The sequence below is a fragment of the Alosa pseudoharengus genome, unplaced genomic scaffold (genome assembly GCF_046254945.1).
Source record: "Alosa pseudoharengus isolate Yale_2024_CS ecotype anadromous, Long Island Sound unplaced genomic scaffold, YU_APseudo_1.1 YU_APseudo_1.1_scf_13, whole genome shotgun sequence".
In the NCBI taxonomy this organism is placed as follows: domain Eukaryota; kingdom Metazoa; phylum Chordata; class Actinopteri; order Clupeiformes; family Clupeidae; genus Alosa; species Alosa pseudoharengus.
Genome location: NW_027468598.1, coordinates 39,650,666 through 39,672,357, shown reverse-complemented (window position 1 = coordinate 39,672,357; position 21,692 = coordinate 39,650,666). Strand labels below are relative to the sequence as shown.

The 21,692-nt window shown below is 39.3% G+C and overlaps 1 protein-coding gene and 1 long non-coding RNA gene across 2 annotated transcripts; both read right to left on the bottom strand.

The window, feature by feature from the left end:
• Positions 1-400: 400 nt before the first annotated feature.
• LOC143121307 (uncharacterized) lies at positions 401-11,026 on the bottom strand. Its single transcript, XM_076281667.1, has 8 exons — positions 10,305-11,026; positions 10,143-10,211; positions 8,147-8,218; positions 7,886-7,954; positions 7,595-7,663; positions 4,922-4,951; positions 3,459-3,488; positions 401-868 (listed from the first exon to the last, which is right to left on the bottom strand). Exons 1-8 carry the CDS (start codon positions 10,870-10,872, stop codon positions 657-659), a joined length of 1,119 nt encoding a protein of 372 aa, XP_076137782.1. The 5' UTR covers positions 10,873-11,026; the 3' UTR covers positions 401-656.
• Positions 11,027-11,292: 266 nt separating this feature from the next.
• LOC143121308 (uncharacterized) lies at positions 11,293-14,383 on the bottom strand. Its single transcript, XR_012986472.1, has 3 exons — positions 14,313-14,383; positions 12,337-12,492; positions 11,293-12,234 (listed from the first exon to the last, which is right to left on the bottom strand). It is a non-coding gene; the product is annotated as an uncharacterized LOC143121308 (long non-coding RNA).
• Between the last annotated feature and the right edge of the window lie 7,309 nt (positions 14,384-21,692).

Below are 21,692 nucleotides of genomic sequence, written 5' to 3'. Positions count from 1 at the left end.
TCACCATACCTAGAGATTGGCATGGTGTTATTCAGTTAGCCTGTTAGCTGGTTTGATGCTTATTGAGCTCAATGCAAATTAAACCAGCTAATAGGCTAACTGAAATAAAACCATGCCAATCTCTAGGTATGGTGAAGGGTATGTGATGTGGGGCTATTTTAACTCCAAAGGCCAAGGGGACTTTATCAGGATGCATAGTATCCTGGACCCATGAAATAACTGGCCTTTCAAAATAAAAATCTGCCTGCCTTTATTTGAATTTAACATTGGGGTGCCAATACTTATGACCCAAGAACATTTATTTATTTGATACATTATTCATTCACAAAGAACATTGGTGTCCTTAAAGGTTGGATATTTCATATTTTTTTTTACTTATGGCATTAAGATAAATGTCCAAAAGATAATTTTATATTCCCCTTTTTAGTCAACTTTAGCAGAGATGCAAATAATTCTAGAGGGTACTGTATTGTAAGACAAAAGGGAATAAATAATATGTTATAAACTGTACCCATAGCTAATGTTACTTGGGCTAGCTACATAGTTATAACAGACACACAAGCAGCCTCTCATGAGATGCCTAGAATGGCTTCTCTCTGCATTACATTTTCTCTCTACTATTATTCACTCCAAACTAATTACAGGTAATTCAGGAATTACAGTTTTCTTTTGAGGGAAACAATTCGGTTGTACACAAAAAATTTGATAGCCTGCCAGTTTCTGTTTTTTAAAGCTGTGGGCTCTGCTTCTAAGCATCTAACACAGTCTAGTTTCCCTGGGACACGTAAAGATTTAAGAAAAGTACTCAAGTGCTTTTCTATTGCTTCCACTTCCTTCGTTTCCCATTTCCTCTTTGGAACAAAGTGAGCTGTCGAGAGAGGGAGAAAGAGAGAGATAAACAAAACTTGATTCCAAAAAGTCATATTAAAGGTTCTCTAAGCATGGTAGGGTCACATTGCTTCCGTTGATGTTTGAAGTAGAGGTTTTGGCAAAATGGCAGCGAGGTTTCTTTTCATTAAACTCGGTGTACACAAACAATCAAGTTTGCTCTAGTTCACGTGTAGAGACCCTGGTGATACTTCAAACAAGGTTTCATGTTGTGTCAAGCCTTCTTAGCGTATTAAAAATAGCGATTTTGATGCGATCATAGAAGGATGGGGCAACACGTCGACGTAAATCGATGACGTTGACGCAAAAAATACATCGACGCAAAATATGAGCGTCGATTCGTCAAGCAGAACGTGTGCTGCTAAATATTTTTAATTTTACACCTTCAGGGTTTTCCATACGTTGACTAATCTGTGGCTGGGCACCACAAAATCAAAACCGGCCACCACACATTGATAGAACACATTGTTCTATGTTGTAGGCCTACTATTTTAAAGATAAGATAAATTAATTTAATTGAGCTGCACTTTTTACTCACACAGCCTTTCCTCGCCCTGCCCGCTCTCTCTCGTAACGAGCCCGCTGCTCCTCTGCATGTGCATTTAACAAAATATTCACGATTGTTGAAGGATTGTTGTTGCCACATAGAAGCACTGCATAGAACAGTGGGCTAAATTGCTATTAAATCCGCTTAGCATCGTTACCATGCTGCGCAAATTTGTTCAAAACTACTGCATTAAAAGTTAAAGTAAACTCTATACTCTGCTAAGGTCATATCACAACATAGGAGACTAAACTAAGTTAAGTTACAGTATGCAATCAAGCAGTATCTCAAAGCTAACATTAGAATACTGTTTGGATGTCAAGTTTAGCATGCTTACTTGCAGCTGCTTGTATTCGTTACTCATGCAGGGCTCATTTTATTGACTCAGAATGTTTGCAAAATCCCGATGTAAAAGGAAAAGTGTTTTCAAAGACTCAAAAGTGCTTGTCCAAAGGAGAAGTAGGCCCTACGAACCGTTATTTGAACTGACTACGTTATGAATTGCATCCACACATCAGCAGCCTTTTAACTGTGTTAATGTTAATTGCAAGGATTCCCACACGAACGTCTTAAAATGACAGGCACTCAATTAATTGACATACACTACTGAACTTTATTGAATGCTACCTCTGACTAAGAATGCATTACTTTGCACTTGTATAGGCGTAGTCTTATTTTGGAATCTTAAGAGCAATAAACAAATATTGCAATGTTAAATTCATGTTTTTTCATTCAGATATGTAAATAAACATGTATAAGTTACTATTATAGTGAATTAATGGGGAGATAATCGATAATCGAATCGAAATCGAATCAGACTGAAAAAATGAATCGTTAGATTAATTGATGCATCGAAAAAATAATCGCTAGATTAATTGTTTAAAAAATAATCGTTTATCCCAGCCCTAGATCATAGTAGTGTCCCTAGCACTACCATTAAAAAGGCCATTTGACCCGAAAACGGCAATACGGTCTTTCTTAAAAGGTTGCATTTTGCCAAGTTATCCTTTGAACTCATATTTAGATACAAAAAGGACAGACAACATATGAAATGTTGAAAAGGACAAATTGGACTATTCCATGGAAAATACATGTTAATTTTGATTTTTATACCACCAACATATTTAAAAAAAAAGTGGGGACGGGGGTATCAAAATGCTGGAGAAGTTGTGTAGTGATAAAGAAAACAAAAGGAGGAATGTTTCACAACTAATTAAAAGGTCACTGGCAACATGGGGGGGCGCTGTGGCGCAACAGGCTACAGCGCTCATACCATGTATGGGTCCATGTGCCCACCAGTGGTCCTGAATCAGACCCAGGTCTGATTTTTTTCAATGCGGCTGTAGTGTGAACAACCAAGGCGGATTTGATGCGACTTGATACGTCATTATACATCACTTGTCACAATTATGTGCAGGCAGGAGATAGCTCATGGCCAACTGTCAACAACTGTCCGTTGTAGTCGAACGGGTAGCCTACAAGAGGCAGGCAAATTTCCAAAATTAAAACAAGAAACAAATTAAGTGGACATCGGAGGAGCTTCCCGAGATGGCGATGTCTTCGTCAAACGAAGAATATCATGTCTGAGGCATTTCTCCACGACAAGTAGCCTAGGCTAAACTTCATCTGCATCACTAACTTATGCTAAATATGTTACGTTGGTTAGAGAGGTATTTGTTGTTTTCACCGTTTCAGTGATGTGTAGCTGGGTCATGGTTGGAGAAACGTTAAAGCATCTGCAGGTCAACTAACGTTAGCTAAGTCTGCATTACATCTGGCAACCCAGAAGATGCTCACGTCTGGTAGTCTTGAGAACGTTCACCAGTGTTTGGATTTTGGCATACAGAACGTTCAGTAACAATCCTACAAATCGCTCCTCTAATTTCTACCAGGATCCTTAGACAATTGCCATGAACGTTTGTTTTGGACAAGAACAAGTTGTACATGGTGCAATAAAGATTTCCACTCTTCAAGAACAGACATCTAATTTTTACATCTATTCAATTAATTTCTTTTCCTTCCATACCTTTTGGACGTGAAGCGTGTCGTGGCTGCTCTGTAAAAAAAAAGCAAAAAGCAAACATACATTACCACTGAGCTCATGGCTTTCTGAGGCACATTTAGAAGAAGTAACTGTATTACAATCACCATACCAACAAATTATGCATATTTTCAATTACAAAAGGGATAAAATACTGCATCAGTACACACTTATGACCACACAATGACTATTACAATACTCCATCTGGGCTAGAACTAAACTACATACAACCCTCTGTCAGTTCTTGGGTGAGTGATTGGCTGCAGCACCTAAGTAGTGCAAGGCCACTTATCATTTTCTTCACTGTATGATCAATTTGTTTAGACCAGGACAGTCTACTGTTGAGAGTATTGGAATTAGAACGTATGTCTTATGTTTGTTTCTAACCGGTTGTTAAGTACAACATTACGGGTCCAGCAGCTTTTTCGTAAAAAAAAACATTTACTACCGCAGCTAGCAGTCACCTCCATTTTAGTAAAAGCAAATTCACTTAACTTTAACAGCGTAATTACTATAGCTGTGCAGTCAGATGATACAATTAAGGGTAACGTCCAGGCTTCCCCAATAAATAGGATTTTTTTAGGTTGAGGCAACAAGTGAGTAGTAGGATGACAATTGCCTTAAAGGGATATTCCACTATTTGGGGAATTACACTCATTTTCCACCTCCCCTTGAGTTAAACAATTGATTTTTATCTTTCTCCGTTCACCCAGCCATTCTCGGAGTCTGGTGATACCACTTCAAGATCCAGCCTAGCATAGATCATTGAATCGGATTAGACCATTAGCATCTCGTCTGCTAGCATCAAGTTTAAAAGTGACTAAAATTTCCGGTAATATTCTCTCAAGTTAGAACGTGTAATAAGACCAACGGAAAATGAAATGTTGCGATTTTCTAGGGTGATTTGACATGGAACTATACTCTCATTCCAGCCTAATCAGCACAATGATATCATGCAGACAAATTAGTTAGTGACTGGATTATTACGCCTGAATGAGAGCATAGTTCCATGTCAAATCAGCCTAGAAAATCGCCACATTTCATTTTCCGTTGGTCTTATTACACTTTCTAACATCAAAAAGTAGAGAGGTTTTAAAAAGGAGAATTATCGGAAATCTTAGTCACTATTAAACGTAGCAGGCGAGATGCTAATGATTTAATCCGATTCAATGATCTATGCTAGGCTGGAGATGGCAATCATTAAAGCAATGAAACTATCAGCCTGATTGGGACCATGTTAAGTGGTGAGTCTCATACCAGCATTATAAACTTGTGGATAATTTAGCCTGTTTTCTACCAGGAGGCCCAGACAATTGCCATGAAAGTTTGATTGGGACAACAAAAAGTTATACATGGGGAAAGAAAGATTTCCATTCTTCAAGAACACATATTTCTCATTTTCACACTACTACACATTACTAATCAATTAATTTATTTTCCTTCCATACCTTTTGGACTTGAAGTGTGACGTGGCTGGTCTGTAAAACAAAAATGCAAACATACATTACCACTGAGTGAGCTCATGGCTTTCGGAGGCACATTTAGAAAAAATAAATTACAATCACCATACCAAACAAATTTCAAGACTGCAGCCAAGAACGCTACAGTAAGCAACAGCATACACAAAAGTTGTGGGGGCTCCTTTCATCATTATAGAGCAGGAATGGGCAACTTTGATGATAATGAGGGCCACAAAATGTTCTTGTCAGTGTCAGAGGGCCAAATGTGACCACCACTGGGATATCAGGAATCAGTATAGCCTATGGCTGTACGGTTTATTAAACCAACATGCATTAATTTAATATTTTCTATACTCAAATGCATTTTTAATGTTGCTTCTATTCACCAATGAACTTGAAATAAACTAAAACATATTACACATTCACAATACACCTTTTTGCCACTGTAATGAGTAATAGCACTTGTAAAAAGGCTCCATGACTTTTCCCTGACAAAAATCCTGAATTTCCATGACCAATCAGGAAATTAAAAAATGGGTATTGAGACAACCACTCAAGCAAGTAGTAATGGAAAACGCTAATAACTCAATAAACATCAATGCTGCATGTATACAGTATTTGTATTAATGTATTTTGGCAAGTCAATTTTAAACTCCTACAACAAAATTCCCTGATATTCCACGACTTTGCCCGGCAAATATGAAGGTAACAAAGACGTGTCAAGACCACATAGAAGTGGTGTAGCTTCCCCCCCATAAATGGCCATATTATGTAATTAGACAAATCTATTTATTTTTGTTAAGCATACCAGATATGTCCCGTTACTTCATATGAAATAGGCCTACCTTTCTCCTTATAAAAGTTGACTTCTTTTTTATAATATATACTGTTTAAAAAAACTGGCCAGGTAGTATTGAGGTCTTTTAGCTCCGTTTTCTCTAACCATCTTTATAATTCGCTAGCTATTTTGATGACTAGGCGCAAGTCAGTGATCCAGAGCAAGTATAGCCGAAACAGATGATAGGATCCAGAACTGTCACTCACCTTTCCACGCTCACCCACTTTTCCTCTTTTTTCTGCTTCAATTTGTGCAAAACTATGGCCCGCATCACACTGTACTCGGCTCTATCGTCTGTTTTACTCAGTAATGGCGCTTGTCGCAATATTGCGACTTGGGCAGTTAGAGCAGAGCTCTACACTAACATTTTTTTTCAGGAGCACTTGTAAGCCCAAGTTAAAAAATTTAGGAGCACAGACAAAAATTTGGGCGCACAGTCAGTTCTGTACTTAACTTACACATAATCTAACGTTATACTGCAGCTAACAGTTAAACATGCCAGTGCACCAATTGCGAATATTAAGAATGACTGACAACATTTAGGCTACAGGAAGGATTTTAAAGATCAGTGCCTACTTTATTTTCAGTCTGTTCCATTTTCCTACATTTTGTTAATGTAAAATAATATAATACATTGCCATATTTGCATTTAGCCTGTATATCAAGTATCCTGCCAAATGTAGGCTAATTTATTTATTTGTGAATCCATCTATAGCTAATCCAAATATGCCCATGGTGACCTATCTGACTGCATACTGCCTAATACTACTACTAAAACAGTCCATTTTCTCTTCCACAAAACCCAACATAGGTTAATCAAGGATATATGTTTTATACCTTTAGTTTTTATTTGAAATATCTGCATGGAGTTTGTCAGTAGCGTTCTACCTTTGAATAAAATGGGAGTATTACGGGAGGCTACTTTTGTGCCGGTTTGCTACAGCTAGGCCTATATTTTGCATATTGCAGCCAATACGTCAACTGGGCTAAAAGGCATGTTAGGTTACCTTTCTTTCTCTCACAGCATTCTCAGAATCTCATCCTGTTCCTCCTACATCCAATGAATTCGGTGGATAGAAGAACTAATTTCTTCAATCTTTGCATCTTGGCTGGCTAGTCTACCTTTCCGCTTTTTCTGCGCGCTCTTGGATTTGATAGAAGCGACTACTAGCGAGTCACAACGCGAAACTGCTAACGTTGATGGGAGGTGTAGTTTTTATGCTGCATTCGCCACGTGATTCTATGGTTTGCACCAGTAATGTTTCTCGATGTTGCGGTGTATTTTGTAGACAAATATTGACATGGTTAGAAGTCATTCGCACCAGTGCGCCTAAATATTTTTTTGCACTCGCACGGCATCATTTTTACTCGCATGTGCGAGTGAAATGGGTGCACTGTAGAGCCCTGTAGAGGGTTAAAAGTTAAAAGCAATTATTAGTGTAATAGGCTACTTTAGTAAGCAAATAATTAAATTGAAGAGCCGTAAATTACAGTGTTCTGACAAGAACTTACCTTGACTTAACTTGAATGCAATAGTTACATTCAGATTTGCAGAGTGTGGTTATCAACCTAATCTGGATTTAAGAGCAATTCAGCCCGTCAACTTTAAATTATTCCACCGCGATATTTTTAAATTGATGAACATGCAGAGGAGGGCAAAGATCAGAGACAAAGAGTCAGCACGGCAGAGGCTGCAGTTGTGCATAGCAGCACGGGGGCAGGGCGGGCATATAAGATTACACATTATTTAAGTAGCACAGTGTACCTGTCAGGACCAGTGTCCTGTACTTTCAAACATATTTAGTGATATTTTCCTTTCCTACCTTTTGGAAATGACATGGGTCCCAGCTGTTCTGTATCTTGCAAGGATACATCAGGAAGTGACTCGACATCTACACAACAACAATAAACATGTAAAACATGAGCTTAGCTTGTGCTAAGCTTTCACAAGATACCTAGATCAAGAATATTCACTCTAACTACAGAGGAGTGTTGGAAATGTTGTGACTGAAACAGGTTAGGAGATGTGAGCATTGTAGCTGTAAAATGTGTGACCTTGGCCCTGAAACACATATTTGTTATTTCACATATTCAGTGATATTTTCCTTTCATACCTTTTAAATGTGACATGTGCTCCAGCTGTGGTGTATCTTCCAAGGACACATTGGAAAGCAAGCTGACATCTACACAATAACAATAAAAATGTAAAACATAAGATTTTCCTTGGACTTATTCCAAGCTTTCACAAGATACCTAGCTCAAGAATATTGACAAACTACTGAGAAGAGGGTGTTGGAAATGTTGTGACTGAACAGGTGAGCTGTAAAATGTCCCACTATGGCCCTGAAAATATCACTATGTGTTTTCTTTCATACCTTTTGGAAATGACATGGGTCCCAGCTGTTCTGTATCTTGTAAGGATACATCGGCAAGTGACCCGACATCATCTACAGTACACAACAACAAAACACCAATCACGTAAAATATAAGATTTCCTTAAGCCTTGTGTTGCCAGCCTAATAAATAATAGAATTGGCGCAACCAATCAATTTTTCAGACAAGACCATGTAACAAGCTTTCAAAATAACAGGACTTTGTACATGGTACATGGATTTCAATGAGGTTTTATCACTGAATCCAGCATAGGCTACTTGCCAAAGACACTGGACTGGATTCCCTTCAATATTTTTTTCAAAGTTAGACTAAGCTATTTAAATATTTTTTTAGGCCTACTTTATATAATTTACTATGTGCATCTTGTCCCATATGCAGCACAGCAAATTAAAGTTAATCCACTATTTACATTTTGTATACCAGTTGTATCTAAACCAATCAAAGCTTGACTGAAACATTGTAAAACCATTGACTTGTTTTAAATTAAGAGGTCCTCCTGGCATGATCCTTCTGAAAACTGCTGGTTTCATCTCAAACATGCACGTATTATGAACGCATGTTTTTTTTATGTAGCCAGTCGCCGACATTGAAAAAATATGCGGTTATATTTCACAACTTTTGCGAAGTAGGCTAGGCCTGCTGGCAAGAAAGCTGCTGACATATTACAGGTATTATAACTTAGACAGATATTTTCTTCCCTAGGCTAGGCCAGCAACACACGCTGGAAAGATCAACTTAACATGTACAGTATTTCCTCCTGACTGCGAAAACGTTTGTCTTCTTTTTATGTCAGTCCGTGGTTCCTTCATAAATTGCGCAGCAAATTATCAGGCGAGTGACAGAAGCACTGCACATAATTTGACCAGCAGTCTTCACGTCCATAGTTTGTGAAACGTTGATGTGTCTGAGCAAAGATTCTAGATGCCCAGCGCAACTCCAAAAAGGAGGACAAATGAGCGTCCGGTTTGAGGCTGCGCCGGACGCCAGACAGGGCTTTTAAAATCCATATGTCCGGCCTAAACGTATGGCCAACCTATCGCTAACTGGCTTACCAACTCTTTCTCCCGCTCACGTAGGCTACCTGCGTATCCCTGAGGCCTCTGCACGAAAACGTCAGGCATATTTGTTCATAGCCTACTGTATTAATACCGTTCACACCTTTAACCACACCCGTGAAAAACATCTTCACTCTGCAACCCCTACACTTCCTCCCGTAGCCTCATTATACAATTGCTTTTTAAATACACGAAACCTGATGGAGACATTTCACTCCCTCTCTTGCACTCGCTCACTCGCTGGCGGTCCCATACGCAAATGTAATACCTCCGTTTCGAAAATTCAAGACATCCCAGACAATTTAAGACTTTTTTAGGCCTTAAAAACCGAAAGTTGTATTTAAGACTTTTTAAGGATCCGCAGGAACCCTGGGTTGTATATGTAAGGGATAATGGACGACATTCCACTGCTTATTCCACTGTTGCCACTTGCGTTGTGTTCATTTACTGTTATAATGGAAAAGTTTTAATCTCTAAAACTATGGTTTGTAGAACTACTTCTTTCCGCCACAAAGCACAAACTGCCGTTACTAGTTCTAAATGGATGGTTGCTATGGCCAAAGGCCCGTCGTTAGTTCCATCTCTCCCGTGGTCAGGCAGGCATATCTTAGCGATATTTCAAAGCTAAGGTTCATCAGAATCCTATTTTACTTAGCCTACATGTCATCCAACTAGCTAAAATCCAAGTCCATCATATGCTACAATGTTACTATGTTCTGAACATCTGTATTTTACAGCTTGGATACAACATGACAGTTCATTTAAACTTAACGAGTTTGCCAAATTAATATACAAGTGTAATACGGCCAACAGATTGGATCTACTTCATAGGTGTGCAAATAACATACGGTTAATACATGTTCTAAATTACGCAGGACAATGGGGAAGTCAACCAAGCAGTGGAATAAATGTATGTATGTACCTGCTGGTTGTACACCAATGTCCTCATGCTCTTCTTCTTCCATTCCCTCATCTAGCAGCTGAACTTGCTCTGCAAAATTAAACTTGATATCAGGAAATCATGAATGGGAGAGCATTCTTGTCTAAACAATATATGCATGCTAAAGTACTGTATTACACATACCGTGAGGTTGTATTTCGATTTCATCGAGATTTTTTCCCTTGAATTCCATTAGTCGGCCTTGTTCAATCGACATCAGCACCTTACTGATTTTTGCGAGTTGCAACGTTCCCTCTGGCAGTCTATAATATTCTCTGTGCACAACGAGGTCATGTCCTAGGAAATTAGCCAACTGGTCCATTTCTGTTTCGGTCATATTAAGTACTGTAGACAGAGTGGCCACATGTTTTCTTAACTTAGTGGATTTCAAAGCATCAGGATTCTTAGCACCACATTTTTGGGCAAAGGTGCGAAGGCAGTCTGATCCTCTGTAATGAAATATTGAGCCGGGTCTGGCAAAGAAGTATGGGTTGCCCTTCTGTATGCCACACTTCTCTCTTGTGTTGACAAGCAAATCCAATGAGCTGACCATCTTTGGGGTCAGGAGTATGGGCACTTTGCGTCCACGTTTGCCTCTTGTCTCAATTCTAGAAAAATGCCGACAGAGCTGTTTTTCCGTTTCACTTAATGCCCAGTCTATATCTTCGTGTGGATCAGATTTATTTCTTGACATGAAGGCTGACAAAGGCATAGAAGACACTTCGCCCTCTCTCCTTCTGTTGAAAAGTATAACACTTGCCAAACATGTCCGGGCTAAACATGACCATCTTACATCTGAGGGTTCTTCTGAAAGAAGTTTGTGATACTCGTCATTCTTGGAGTCCAAATACGAATGAAGTTTTTGGATATCCTCCGTAAAAGGAAGGATCAACGGAGTGTTCCATTTGGCCTCATGTAGATTCCTGAGAGCAGTCGAGGATATATAGTCACACCATCTGGTTTCATGTACCTTCTGGAAATCCACTGCTTGTGCAACCATCTCATCATTTCCACTCATTCTGCCGTTGCTTTCCATAAGTTTTGCAACCTTTTTAAGACTGTGGCCAAGCTTCAGTGCAAGGCCTTTGATTTTGTAAGTTTCAGTCTGACTATCGTATCCACAAGTCTCCTTTACTGCCTTCACCACTGTCTGGTACTTCTTCGCATCAATGAGGTCCTTCATATCTTTAACTGCAGTCATCTTCCGTGCGGTAATCAGTAGTCGCCCGACCTCACGCATCTTCTGCCTGATGTTTTCATATCGTTTGGGGTTTGAACCACTCTTATTCAAGTGTTGTTGTCCTAATTGCAAAATACTCTCATCATTTTTGACAGTGTGTGTTATTTCATCCTGTGACATAGTACTTAGCACTGTCCAAAGTTTTTCATTTAGGTGGGAAGGAATGGGCTCCATAAAAGCACACATTTTCTGGACCCGCGTCTTCCCAGGGGTTGTGCTTGAATTTTTGGGTTTCATTGGGCAAGTTTTGTGATGTCGCCATAAAATTTTTCTCATAAACAGTCCATGGCAAAACAAACAATGCAAAAAGTCAGAGCGTTGTGTCTTCATCGTAGGTCTTTTTCGTGGGACCAGTTCACCCCTGCCAGTCCTGATCACCTCGGCATTGTGTCTGTAGTTGCCCTCATTTCGAATTGACTGCAAAGAAACCCTCCTCGCTTTGGATCCCTTTGGGTGCATTAAAGCAGATGCTACCTCCCGTTCATTTGCATGAACTTGTTGAAGATGCCTCGCCATTTTGATGAATGGCTTAAAACAAAAGAGGCAAAATTGTCTTTTATTGTAAACTCTAGAGCCATCACTTTTTTTGAGAACTTCTGGAATTGTTATTGCCGATGTGGATGGCTGATCTTCGTCTGTTGGGTCCTTAGGATGATTGATCTTGGGAGACCTGGCTAGAAAATGAATGGCCCCACTTTTTTTTTTCTTTATGGGTGGCGGTATGATGACAGAAGAACCTTCTGAAGAACTGGATTCTGCAGATGAAGGAATATAGTCTTCGTCCTCATCTGGAGTAGTTTCAATGTAGTCCTGATAATCAGGAATGGAGTTCTTCTGAAAAGTCATATTCATATAGATGTCATTTAGAAAACCAATTAAAAACAATATTTCATGTCCATACACTCCCTCACAGACTCACTAAACGAACTCACCCACCTGAATAGCCTTTTTTTGTTTATTCTGTATGGATAGCGGCATGCTAACAGAATAGCCTTCCGAAGAACTGGATTCTGCAGAGGAAGGAATATAATCTTCATCCTCATCTGGAGTGGTTTCATTGTAGTCCTGATAGGCAATAATGGTTGACTTCTTCTGAAAAGTCATATTCATATAGATATTTCATTTAGAACAAACAAATTTACAATGTTACAATGGTTTTAATTAGGTAGACATGGCTTTTGAATACTAAATAAAGCTGTTGCTATAATGGTTGAAAGTAGGGATGGGCATTCGATTAAATTTTCTTAGTCGATCGTCGGGAGAATTAACAATCGACTATTGATTAAATCATTAATATTTCTAGGCCTATATTAAAATTAATTATTTATTTAACTTTTTAAAAATGCAATCAAAATACAGAAATACAGCATGTTTTTCCTCGATGAGATATTAATCACAAGAAGAACTTCTGGCAGTTAAACTGGACGTTCGGTTAGGTTAAACAGATATTAAGCGCTTCGGTGCTCTAAAGCAGCGGCATGCGAGACGGCGTTCAGATTAAACAGAGACCCTCGTTTGTTCCAAAATAATAAATTATAAAAAAGAACCATGTTAAACAATAACTTAACCAAAAACATAATAATGCTTAAGTCTGACAGGTTTTGTTAAAATGTAACTCAAAACTATCCAAGGCACGGAGTCGACAAAGAGGGTGAGAGATTAGCCTATAATAATTAATTAGGCTATTTAACAAAGCCTCATAAAAAAATAACATGCGGAAAAATCCTCAAATTATGGCAGGGGTCTTTTATTTACTTAGGCTGTGCAAAGCACAGGGCTTTATTTGGGGCAGACGTAGGCTATATTGAGCATGCCTTTATTTCTACGTGCACTTTATTGTGAGACATGCGTTTCGTTTGGAGCGCATACCGCTATCAAAAGCAGAAGATTTTCCGTTTGGTGTGGGATTTAATTTTCTTTTGGACAGTTTCATTATGTTGCTTAATGTTGGGACTGATGAGCACTGAAATCTGGGGGGTATTACATTTAATGTAGTTGAAAGAGTCGGAATTTTCACCCACTGTTTATTGCGAGACAAGGCAGTCGCTTTCATTCATTAAAAACGTGCGCTGTAATGGAAACCTTATTGCGTAGCCAAGTAGCCTAAATTGAGTTTGAATTGCATGATTTACTTTTTTAAATTTATAAGCTGGAATGCCTCCAGTTGCGGCAATAATTGTGTTTTAATATAGTAGCCTAGGCCTACTGCTTCAGACTCTGGCAAGCTCAGAAGCCCGAGCACAGACTAAGCTTCAATAGGATAGTAAGAAGCAGGTTGATGTCAAATAAAATATCATGAGAACCAAGTGAAAGCAAAGATTACATATACTGTAAAACAAAAGGGAAGAAATTGTATGCTATAACCTGTACCCATAGGTTACTTTACTTAGTTTAGCTACGTAGTGCTGACAGACACACAAGCAGCCTCTCAGGTGATGGCTAGAATCGTTTCTCTCTTCATTACATTTTTCTCTCCTAGTATGATGCAGTAAAAGTGACACGTAATTGAAATGATTGGCTAACTAGCTAGTTAGCAATAGTTTACATACAGCTCAAGGAGTTATGCTACAGTAAGCAGAACGGTAGCCGTAGAAACTAACCAACCGTAACAATACTATTTCCACAACAGGCAAAGACTGATTATGTTATGTTCGAGATGCTACAGTTAAACTAGCTAGTTAGCAATAGTTTACATACAGCTCCAAGAGTTATGTTACAGTTATGTTCTTGAATTTCCCCTTGAGGATCAATAAAGTATCTATCTATCTACAGTGAGCCGAACGATAGCTGGACAACCTAGTTTCATATGAGGTGTAAGCACCAGCGCTATTACTGTGGCCCTAGCCTAAATAATGACTCAAATTCTGCTTCACAATACTATTTCCACAACAGGCAAAGACTGATTATGTTACCTGAGTGGCACATGTTGGGAGGTCACTGGTAGAAGGCACATTTTCCAGGCTGCAAGTGGCATCCTCACCCTTGATAAGAAGAGAAAGACATGGGCACAAAGTGTTAACATGTACCCTATGAATAGACCGTCAGTCATAAAAACCTTCTAAACACCTTCACCTTGCACTTAGATTTGTATCTTTTTTTAAAACAGTGCATGTATGCTATAAACTGTACCCATTGCTAATGTTACTTAGGCTAGCAAAGTAGTGCTAACAGACATACAAGCAGCCTCTCTCATGAGATGACAAGAATGGTTACTTTCTGCCTGGCATTTTCTCTCTCCTAGTATGATGCAGTAAAAGTTGCATGTAATTCAAATTAGTGGCTAACTAGCTAGTTAGCAATAGTTTACATACAGCTCCAGGAGTTATGTTACAGTGAGCAGAACGGTAGCTGTACAAACTAGTTTCACATGAGGTGTAAGCACCAGCGCTATTACTGTGGCCCTAGCCTACCTAATGACTGTCAAATTCTACTTCACAATACTATTTCCACAACAGGCAAAGACTGATTATGTTACCTGAGTGGCACATGTTGGGAGGTCACTGGTAGAAGGCACATTTTCCAGGCTGCAAGTGGCATCCTCACCCTTGATAAGAAGAGAAAGACATGGGCACAAAGTATTAACATGTACCCTATGAATAGACCGTCAGTCATAACAACCTTCTAAACACTTTCACCTTGCACTTAAATTGCCATCTTTCATTACTTAATTTAACATGAGTTATAGGGACCGGGTGCAAGAAACCATGAAGGCCCTACACACAAACCTGACTTCAATATGATAATTAGAAGCAAGTTAAGAAAGGATAAAGCATTAGTTGTGGGGACTAAGTGAAAGAAATCTTAAAAAACCTACAAACCCTACACACAAACATACTCAACTTCAATAATGACAATGCATAGCAAGCTGAGGTAGAATAAATGATCAGTTGTGAAGACCATACAAAGGAATTTAAAGGTGTGGTTCAGGATTTTGGACTTAGGACCTTCATTTCCAAGTTAGCAAGTGTGATATTTATCAGTGGAGACCGTTTTAAACATATTTCATCCAGTCCTTCTAGTTGCAGAGTTCGCAGGTGCTAGGCTAGCGCAAGTCATCAGTATGTGTTAGCCTGCCACTAAAAACAGTCTTACCCACTCCACAGTACACCCGAGGCAAATAAATTATAACGCCAGACTATCGATGTAAATGTCTGTGTTGATAGTTTTATTTCTAACATTATTCTATCCTTGCATTTTAAGTGATCGCATTACATTTTGAGGGACTAGTTTCTAAGCAGCGGCAGAATTTTACTTGCTCTGGTTAGTAGTACTGCGCCGAAAAGTAAACAGAGAAGCGCACTCCAATAGGGACACCTAGTAGTAGCCTAGGTAATATCAGTCCGCCGCTGCTTATATGCCTACTACCAACTTCAGGGAACAAAGTAGAACTATTGCAATGCAATGCAAGGGTAATTTTATTTCTAACAGTATTCTATCAACACAGACATTTACATCGATAGTCTGGTGTTATAATTTATATGCCTCGGGTGCACTGTGGAGTGGGTAAGACAGTTTTTACTGGCAGGCTAACACATACTGTTGACTTGCAACTCTGCAACTAGAAGGACTGGATAAAACGTGCTGAAAACAGTCTCCACTGATAAATATCACACTTGCTAACTTGAAAATGAGGTTCTATGTCTAGAATCCTGACCCACCCCTTTGAAAAGGCACGGAATACACTCAGCTACTGCCAAACACTTAAAATTGAGGGACTGTAAAAACATCACTTGTGGGGACCATTTGAAAAAGTCCTACACACACAAAGTTGTGGGGACCAACTAAAGGCATCTCAAGCGGTCCTACACACACTTCACTTCAATAAAACAGATAGAATCAAACTGAGGTAGGATAAAACATCAGTTGTGGGGACCAATTGAAAAAGTCTTACACACACAAAGTTGTGGGGACCAACTAAAGGCATCTCAAGCGTGTTACACACACTTCACTTCAATAAAACAGTTAGAATCAAAGTGAGGTAGTATAAAACATCAGTTGTGGGGACCAATTGAAAAAGTCCTACACACACAAAGTTGTGGGGACCAACTAAAGGCATCTCAAGCGTGTTACACACACTTCACTTCAATAAAACAGTTAGAATCAAAGTGAGGTAGGATAAAACATCAGTTGTGGGGACCAATTGAAAAAGTCCTACACACACAAAGTTGTGGGGACCAACTAAAGGCATCTCAAGCGGTCCTACACACACTTCACTTCAATAAAACAGTTAGAATTAAAGTGAGGTAGGATAAAACATGAGTTGTGGGGACCAATTGAAAAAGTCCTACACACACAAAGTTGTGGGGACCAACTAAAGGCATCTCAAGCGGTCTTACACACACACTTCACTTCAATAAAACAGTTAGAATCAAAGTGAGGTAGGATAAAACATCAGTTGTGGGGACCAATTGAAAAAGTCCTACACACACAAAGTTGTGGGGACCAACTAAAGGCATCTCAAGCGGTCCTACACACACTTCACTTCAATAAAACAGTTAGAATCAAAGTGAGGTAGGATAAAACATCAGTTGTGGGGACCAATTGATAGAATTCAAAAAGCCCTGGCATACTCTCAGCTTCAATAGGATATATCAGTTGTTGGAATCAAGTGAAAGCAAAGACTACATATCTTGTAAGACAAAGGGGAAGAAATTGTATGCTATAAACTGTACCCAAAGGTTACGTTACTTAGGCTGGCTACGTAGTGCTAACAGACACATCATGATTATGTTACCTGAGTGGCACATGTTGGGAGGTCACTGGTAGAAGGCACATTTTCCAGGCTGCAAGTGGCATCCTCACCCTTGATAAGAAGAGAAAGACATGGGCACAAAGTGTTAACATGTACCCTATGAATAGACCGTCAGTCATAACAACCTTCTAAACACCTTCACCTTGCACTTAGATTTGTATCTTTTTTTAAAACAGTGCATGTATGCTATAAACTGTACCCATTGCTAATGTTACTTAGGCTAGCAAAGTAGTGCTAACAGACATACAAGCAGCCTCTCTCATGAGATGACAAGAATGGTTACTTTCTGCCTGGCATTTTCTCTCTCCTAGTATGATGCAGTAAAAGTTGCATGTAATTCAAATTAGTGGCTAACTAGCTAGTTAGCAATAGTTTACATACAGCTCCAGGAGTTATGTTACAGTGAGCAGAACGGTAGCTGTACAAACTAGTTTCACATGAGGTGTAAGCACCAGCGCTATTACTGTGGCCCTAGCCTACCTAATGACTGTCAAATTCTACTTCACAATACTATTTCCACAACAGGCAAAGACTGATTATGTTACCTGAGTGGCACATGTTGGGAGGTCACTGGTAGAAGGCACATTTTCCAGGCTGCAAGTGGCATCCTCACCCTTGATAAGAAGAGAAAGACATGGGCACAAAGTGTTAACGTACCTTATAAATAGACCGTCAGTCATAACAACCTTCTAAACACTTTCACCTTGCACTTAAATTGCCATCTTTCATTACTTAATTTAACATGAGTTATAGGGACCGGGTGCAAGAAACCATGAAGGCCCTACACACAAACCTGACTTCAATATGATAATTAGAAGCAAGTTAAGAAAGGATAAAGCATTAGTTGTGGGGACTAAGTGAAAGAAATCTTAAAAAACCTACAAACCCTACACACAAACATACTCAACTTCAATAATGACAATGCATAGCAAGCTGAGGTAGAATAAATGATCAGTTGTGAAGACCATACAAAGGAATTTAAAGGTGTGGTTCAGGATTTTGGACTTAGGACCTTCATTTCCAAGTTAGCAAGTGTGATATTTATCAGTGGAGACCGTTTTAAACATATTTCATCCAGTCCTTCTAGTTGCAGAGTTCGCAGGTGCTAGGCTAGCGCAAGTCATCAGTATGTGTTAGCCTGCCACTAAAAACAGTCTTACCCACTCCACAGTACACCCGAGGCAAATAAATTATAACGCCAGACTATCGATGTAAATGTCTGTGTTGATAGTTTTATTTCTAACATTATTCTATCCTTGCATTTTAAGTGATCGCATTACATTTTGAGGGACTAGTTTCTAAGCAGCGGCAGAATTTTACTTGCTCTGGTTAGTAGTACTGCGCCGAAAAGTAAACAGAGAAGCGCACTCCAATAGGGACACCTAGTAGTAGCCTAGGTAATATCAGTCCGCCGCTGCTTATATGCCTACTACCAACTTCAGGGAACAAAGTAGAACTATTGCAATGCAATGCAAGGGTAATTTTATTTCTAACAGTATTCTATCAACACAGACATTTACATCGATAGTCTGGTGTTATAATTTATATGCCTCGGGTGCACTGTGGAGTGGGTAAGACAGTTTTTACTGGCAGGCTAACACATACTGTTGACTTGCAACTCTGCAACTAGAAGGACTGGATAAAACGTGCTGAAAACAGTCTCCACTGATAAATATCACACTTGCTAACTTGAAAATGAGGTTCTATGTCTAGAATCCTGACCCACCCCTTTGAAAAGGCACGGAATACACTCAGCTACTGCCAAACACTTAAAATTGAGGGACTGTAAAAACATCACTTGTGGGGACCATTTGAAAAAGTCCTACACACACAAAGTTGTGGGGACCAACTAAAGGCATCTCAAGCGGTCCTACACACACTTCACTTCAATAAAACAGATAGAATCAAACTGAGGTAGGATAAAACATCAGTTGTGGGGACCAATTGAAAAAGTCTTACACACACAAAGTTGTGGGGACCAACTAAAGGCATCTCAAGCGTGTTACACACACTTCACTTCAATAAAACAGTTAGAATCAAAGTGAGGTAGTATAAAACATCAGTTGTGGGGACCAATTGAAAAAGTCCTACACACACAAAGTTGTGGGGACCAACTAAAGGCATCTCAAGCGTGTTACACACACTTCACTTCAATAAAACAGTTAGAATCAAAGTGAGGTAGGATAAAACATCAGTTGTGGGGACCAATTGAAAAAGTCCTACACACACAAAGTTGTGGGGACCAACTAAAGGCATCTCAAGCGGTCCTACACACACTTCACTTCAATAAAACAGTTAGAATTAAAGTGAGGTAGGATAAAACATGAGTTGTGGGGACCAATTGAAAAAGTCCTACACACACAAAGTTGTGGGGACCAACTAAAGGCATCTCAAGCGGTCTTACACACACACTTCACTTCAATAAAACAGTTAGAATCAAAGTGAGGTAGGATAAAACATCAGTTGTGGGGACCAATTGAAAAAGTCCTACACACACAAAGTTGTGGGGACCAACTAAAGGCATCTCAAGCGGTCCTACACACACTTCACTTCAATAAAACAGTTAGAATCAAAGTGAGGTAGGATAAAACATCAGTTGTGGGGACCAATTGATAGAATTCAAAAAGCCCTGGCATACTCTCAGCTTCAATAGGATATATCAGTTGTTGGAATCAAGTGAAAGCAAAGACTACATATCTTGTAAGACAAAGGGGAAGAAATTGTATGCTATAAACTGTACCCAAAGGTTACGTTACTTAGGCTGGCTACGTAGTGCTAACAGACACATCATGATTATGTTACCTGAGTGGCACATGTTGGGAGGTCACTGGTAGAAGGCACATTTTCCAGGCTGCAAGTGGCATCCTCACCCTTGATAAGAAGAGAAAGACATGGGCACAAAGTGTTAACATGTACCCTATGAATAGACCGTCAGTCATAACAACCTTCTAAACACCTTCACCTTGCACTTAGATTTGTATCTTTTTTTAAAACAGTGCATGTATGCTATAAACTGTACCCATTGCTAATGTTACTTAGGCTAGCAAAGTAGTGCTAACAGACATACAAGCAGCCTCTCTCATGAGATGACAAGAATGGTTACTTTCTGCCTGGCATTTTCTCTCTCCTAGTATGATGCAGTAAAAGTTGCATGTAATTCAAATTAGTGGCTAACTAGCTAGTTAGCAATAGTTTACATACAGCTCCAGGAGTTATGTTACAGTGAGCAGAACGGTAGCTGTACAAACTAGTTTCACATGAGGTGTAAGCACCAGCGCTATTACTGTGGCCCTAGCCTACCTAATGACTGTCAAATTCTACTTCACAATACTATTTCCACAACAGGCAAAGACTGATTATGTTACCTGAGTGGCACATGTTGGGAGGTCACTGGTAGAAGGCACATTTTCCAGGCTGCAAGTGGCATCCTCACCCTTGATAAGAAGAGAAAGACATGGGCACAAAGTGTTAACGTACCTTATAAATAGACCGTCAGTCATAACAACCTTCTAAACACTTTCACCTTGCACTTAAATTGCCATCTTTCATTACTTAATTTAACATGAGTTATAGGGACCGGGTGCAAGAAACCATGAAGGCCCTACACACAAACCTGACTTCAATATGATAATTAGAAGCAAGTTAAGAAAGGATAAAGCATTAGTTGTGGGGACTAAGTGAAAGAAATCTTAAAAAACCTACAAACCCTACACACAAACATACTCAACTTCAATAATGACAATGCATAGCAAGCTGAGGTAGAATAAATGATCAGTTGTGAAGACCATACAAAGGAATTTAAAGGTGTGGTTCAGGATTTTGGACTTAGGACCTTCATTTCCAAGTTAGCAAGTGTGATATTTATCAGTGGAGACCGTTTTAAACATATTTCATCCAGTCCTTCTAGTTGCAGAGTTCGCAGGTGCTAGGCTAGCGCAAGTCATCAGTATGTGTTAGCCTGCCACTAAAAACAGTCTTACCCACTCCACAGTACACCCGAGGCAAATAAATTATAACGCCAGACTATCGATGTAAATGTCTGTGTTGATAGTTTTATTTCTAACATTATTCTATCCTTGCATTTTAAGTGATCGCATTACATTTTGAGGGACTAGTTTCTAAGCAGCGGCAGAATTTTACTTGCTCTGGTTAGTAGTACTGCGCCGAAAAGTAAACAGAGAAGCGCACTCCAATAGGGACACCTAGTAGTAGCCTAGGTAATATCAGTCCGCCGCTGCTTATATGCCTACTACCAACTTCAGGGAACAAAGTAGAACTATTGCAATGCAATGCAAGGGTAATTTTATTTCTAACAGTATTCTATCAACACAGACATTTACATCGATAGTCTGGTGTTATAATTTATATGCCTCGGGTGCACTGTGGAGTGGGTAAGACAGTTTTTACTGGCAGGCTAACACATACTGTTGACTTGCAACTCTGCAACTAGAAGGACTGGATAAAACGTGCTGAAAACAGTCTCCACTGATAAATATCACACTTGCTAACTTGAAAATGAGGTTCTATGTCTAGAATCCTG

What these genes read in the sequence shown, in the direction of transcription:
- LOC143121307 (XM_076281667.1), bottom strand. Translation starts at nt 10,872, where the DNA reads ATGCCTTTGTCAGCCTTCATGTCAAGAAATAAATCTGATCCACACGAA. An exon ending in ACCCATGTCATTTCCAAAAG is followed by an intron (nt 7,955 to 8,146) that starts GTATGAAAGAAA and finishes GTTATTGTGTAG; the next exon opens with ATGTCAGCTTGCTTTCCAAT. An exon ending in ACACGCTTCACGTCCAAAAG is followed by an intron (nt 869 to 3,458) that starts GTATGGAAGGAA and finishes CTCTCTCGACAG; the next exon opens with CTCACTTTGTTCCAAAGAGG.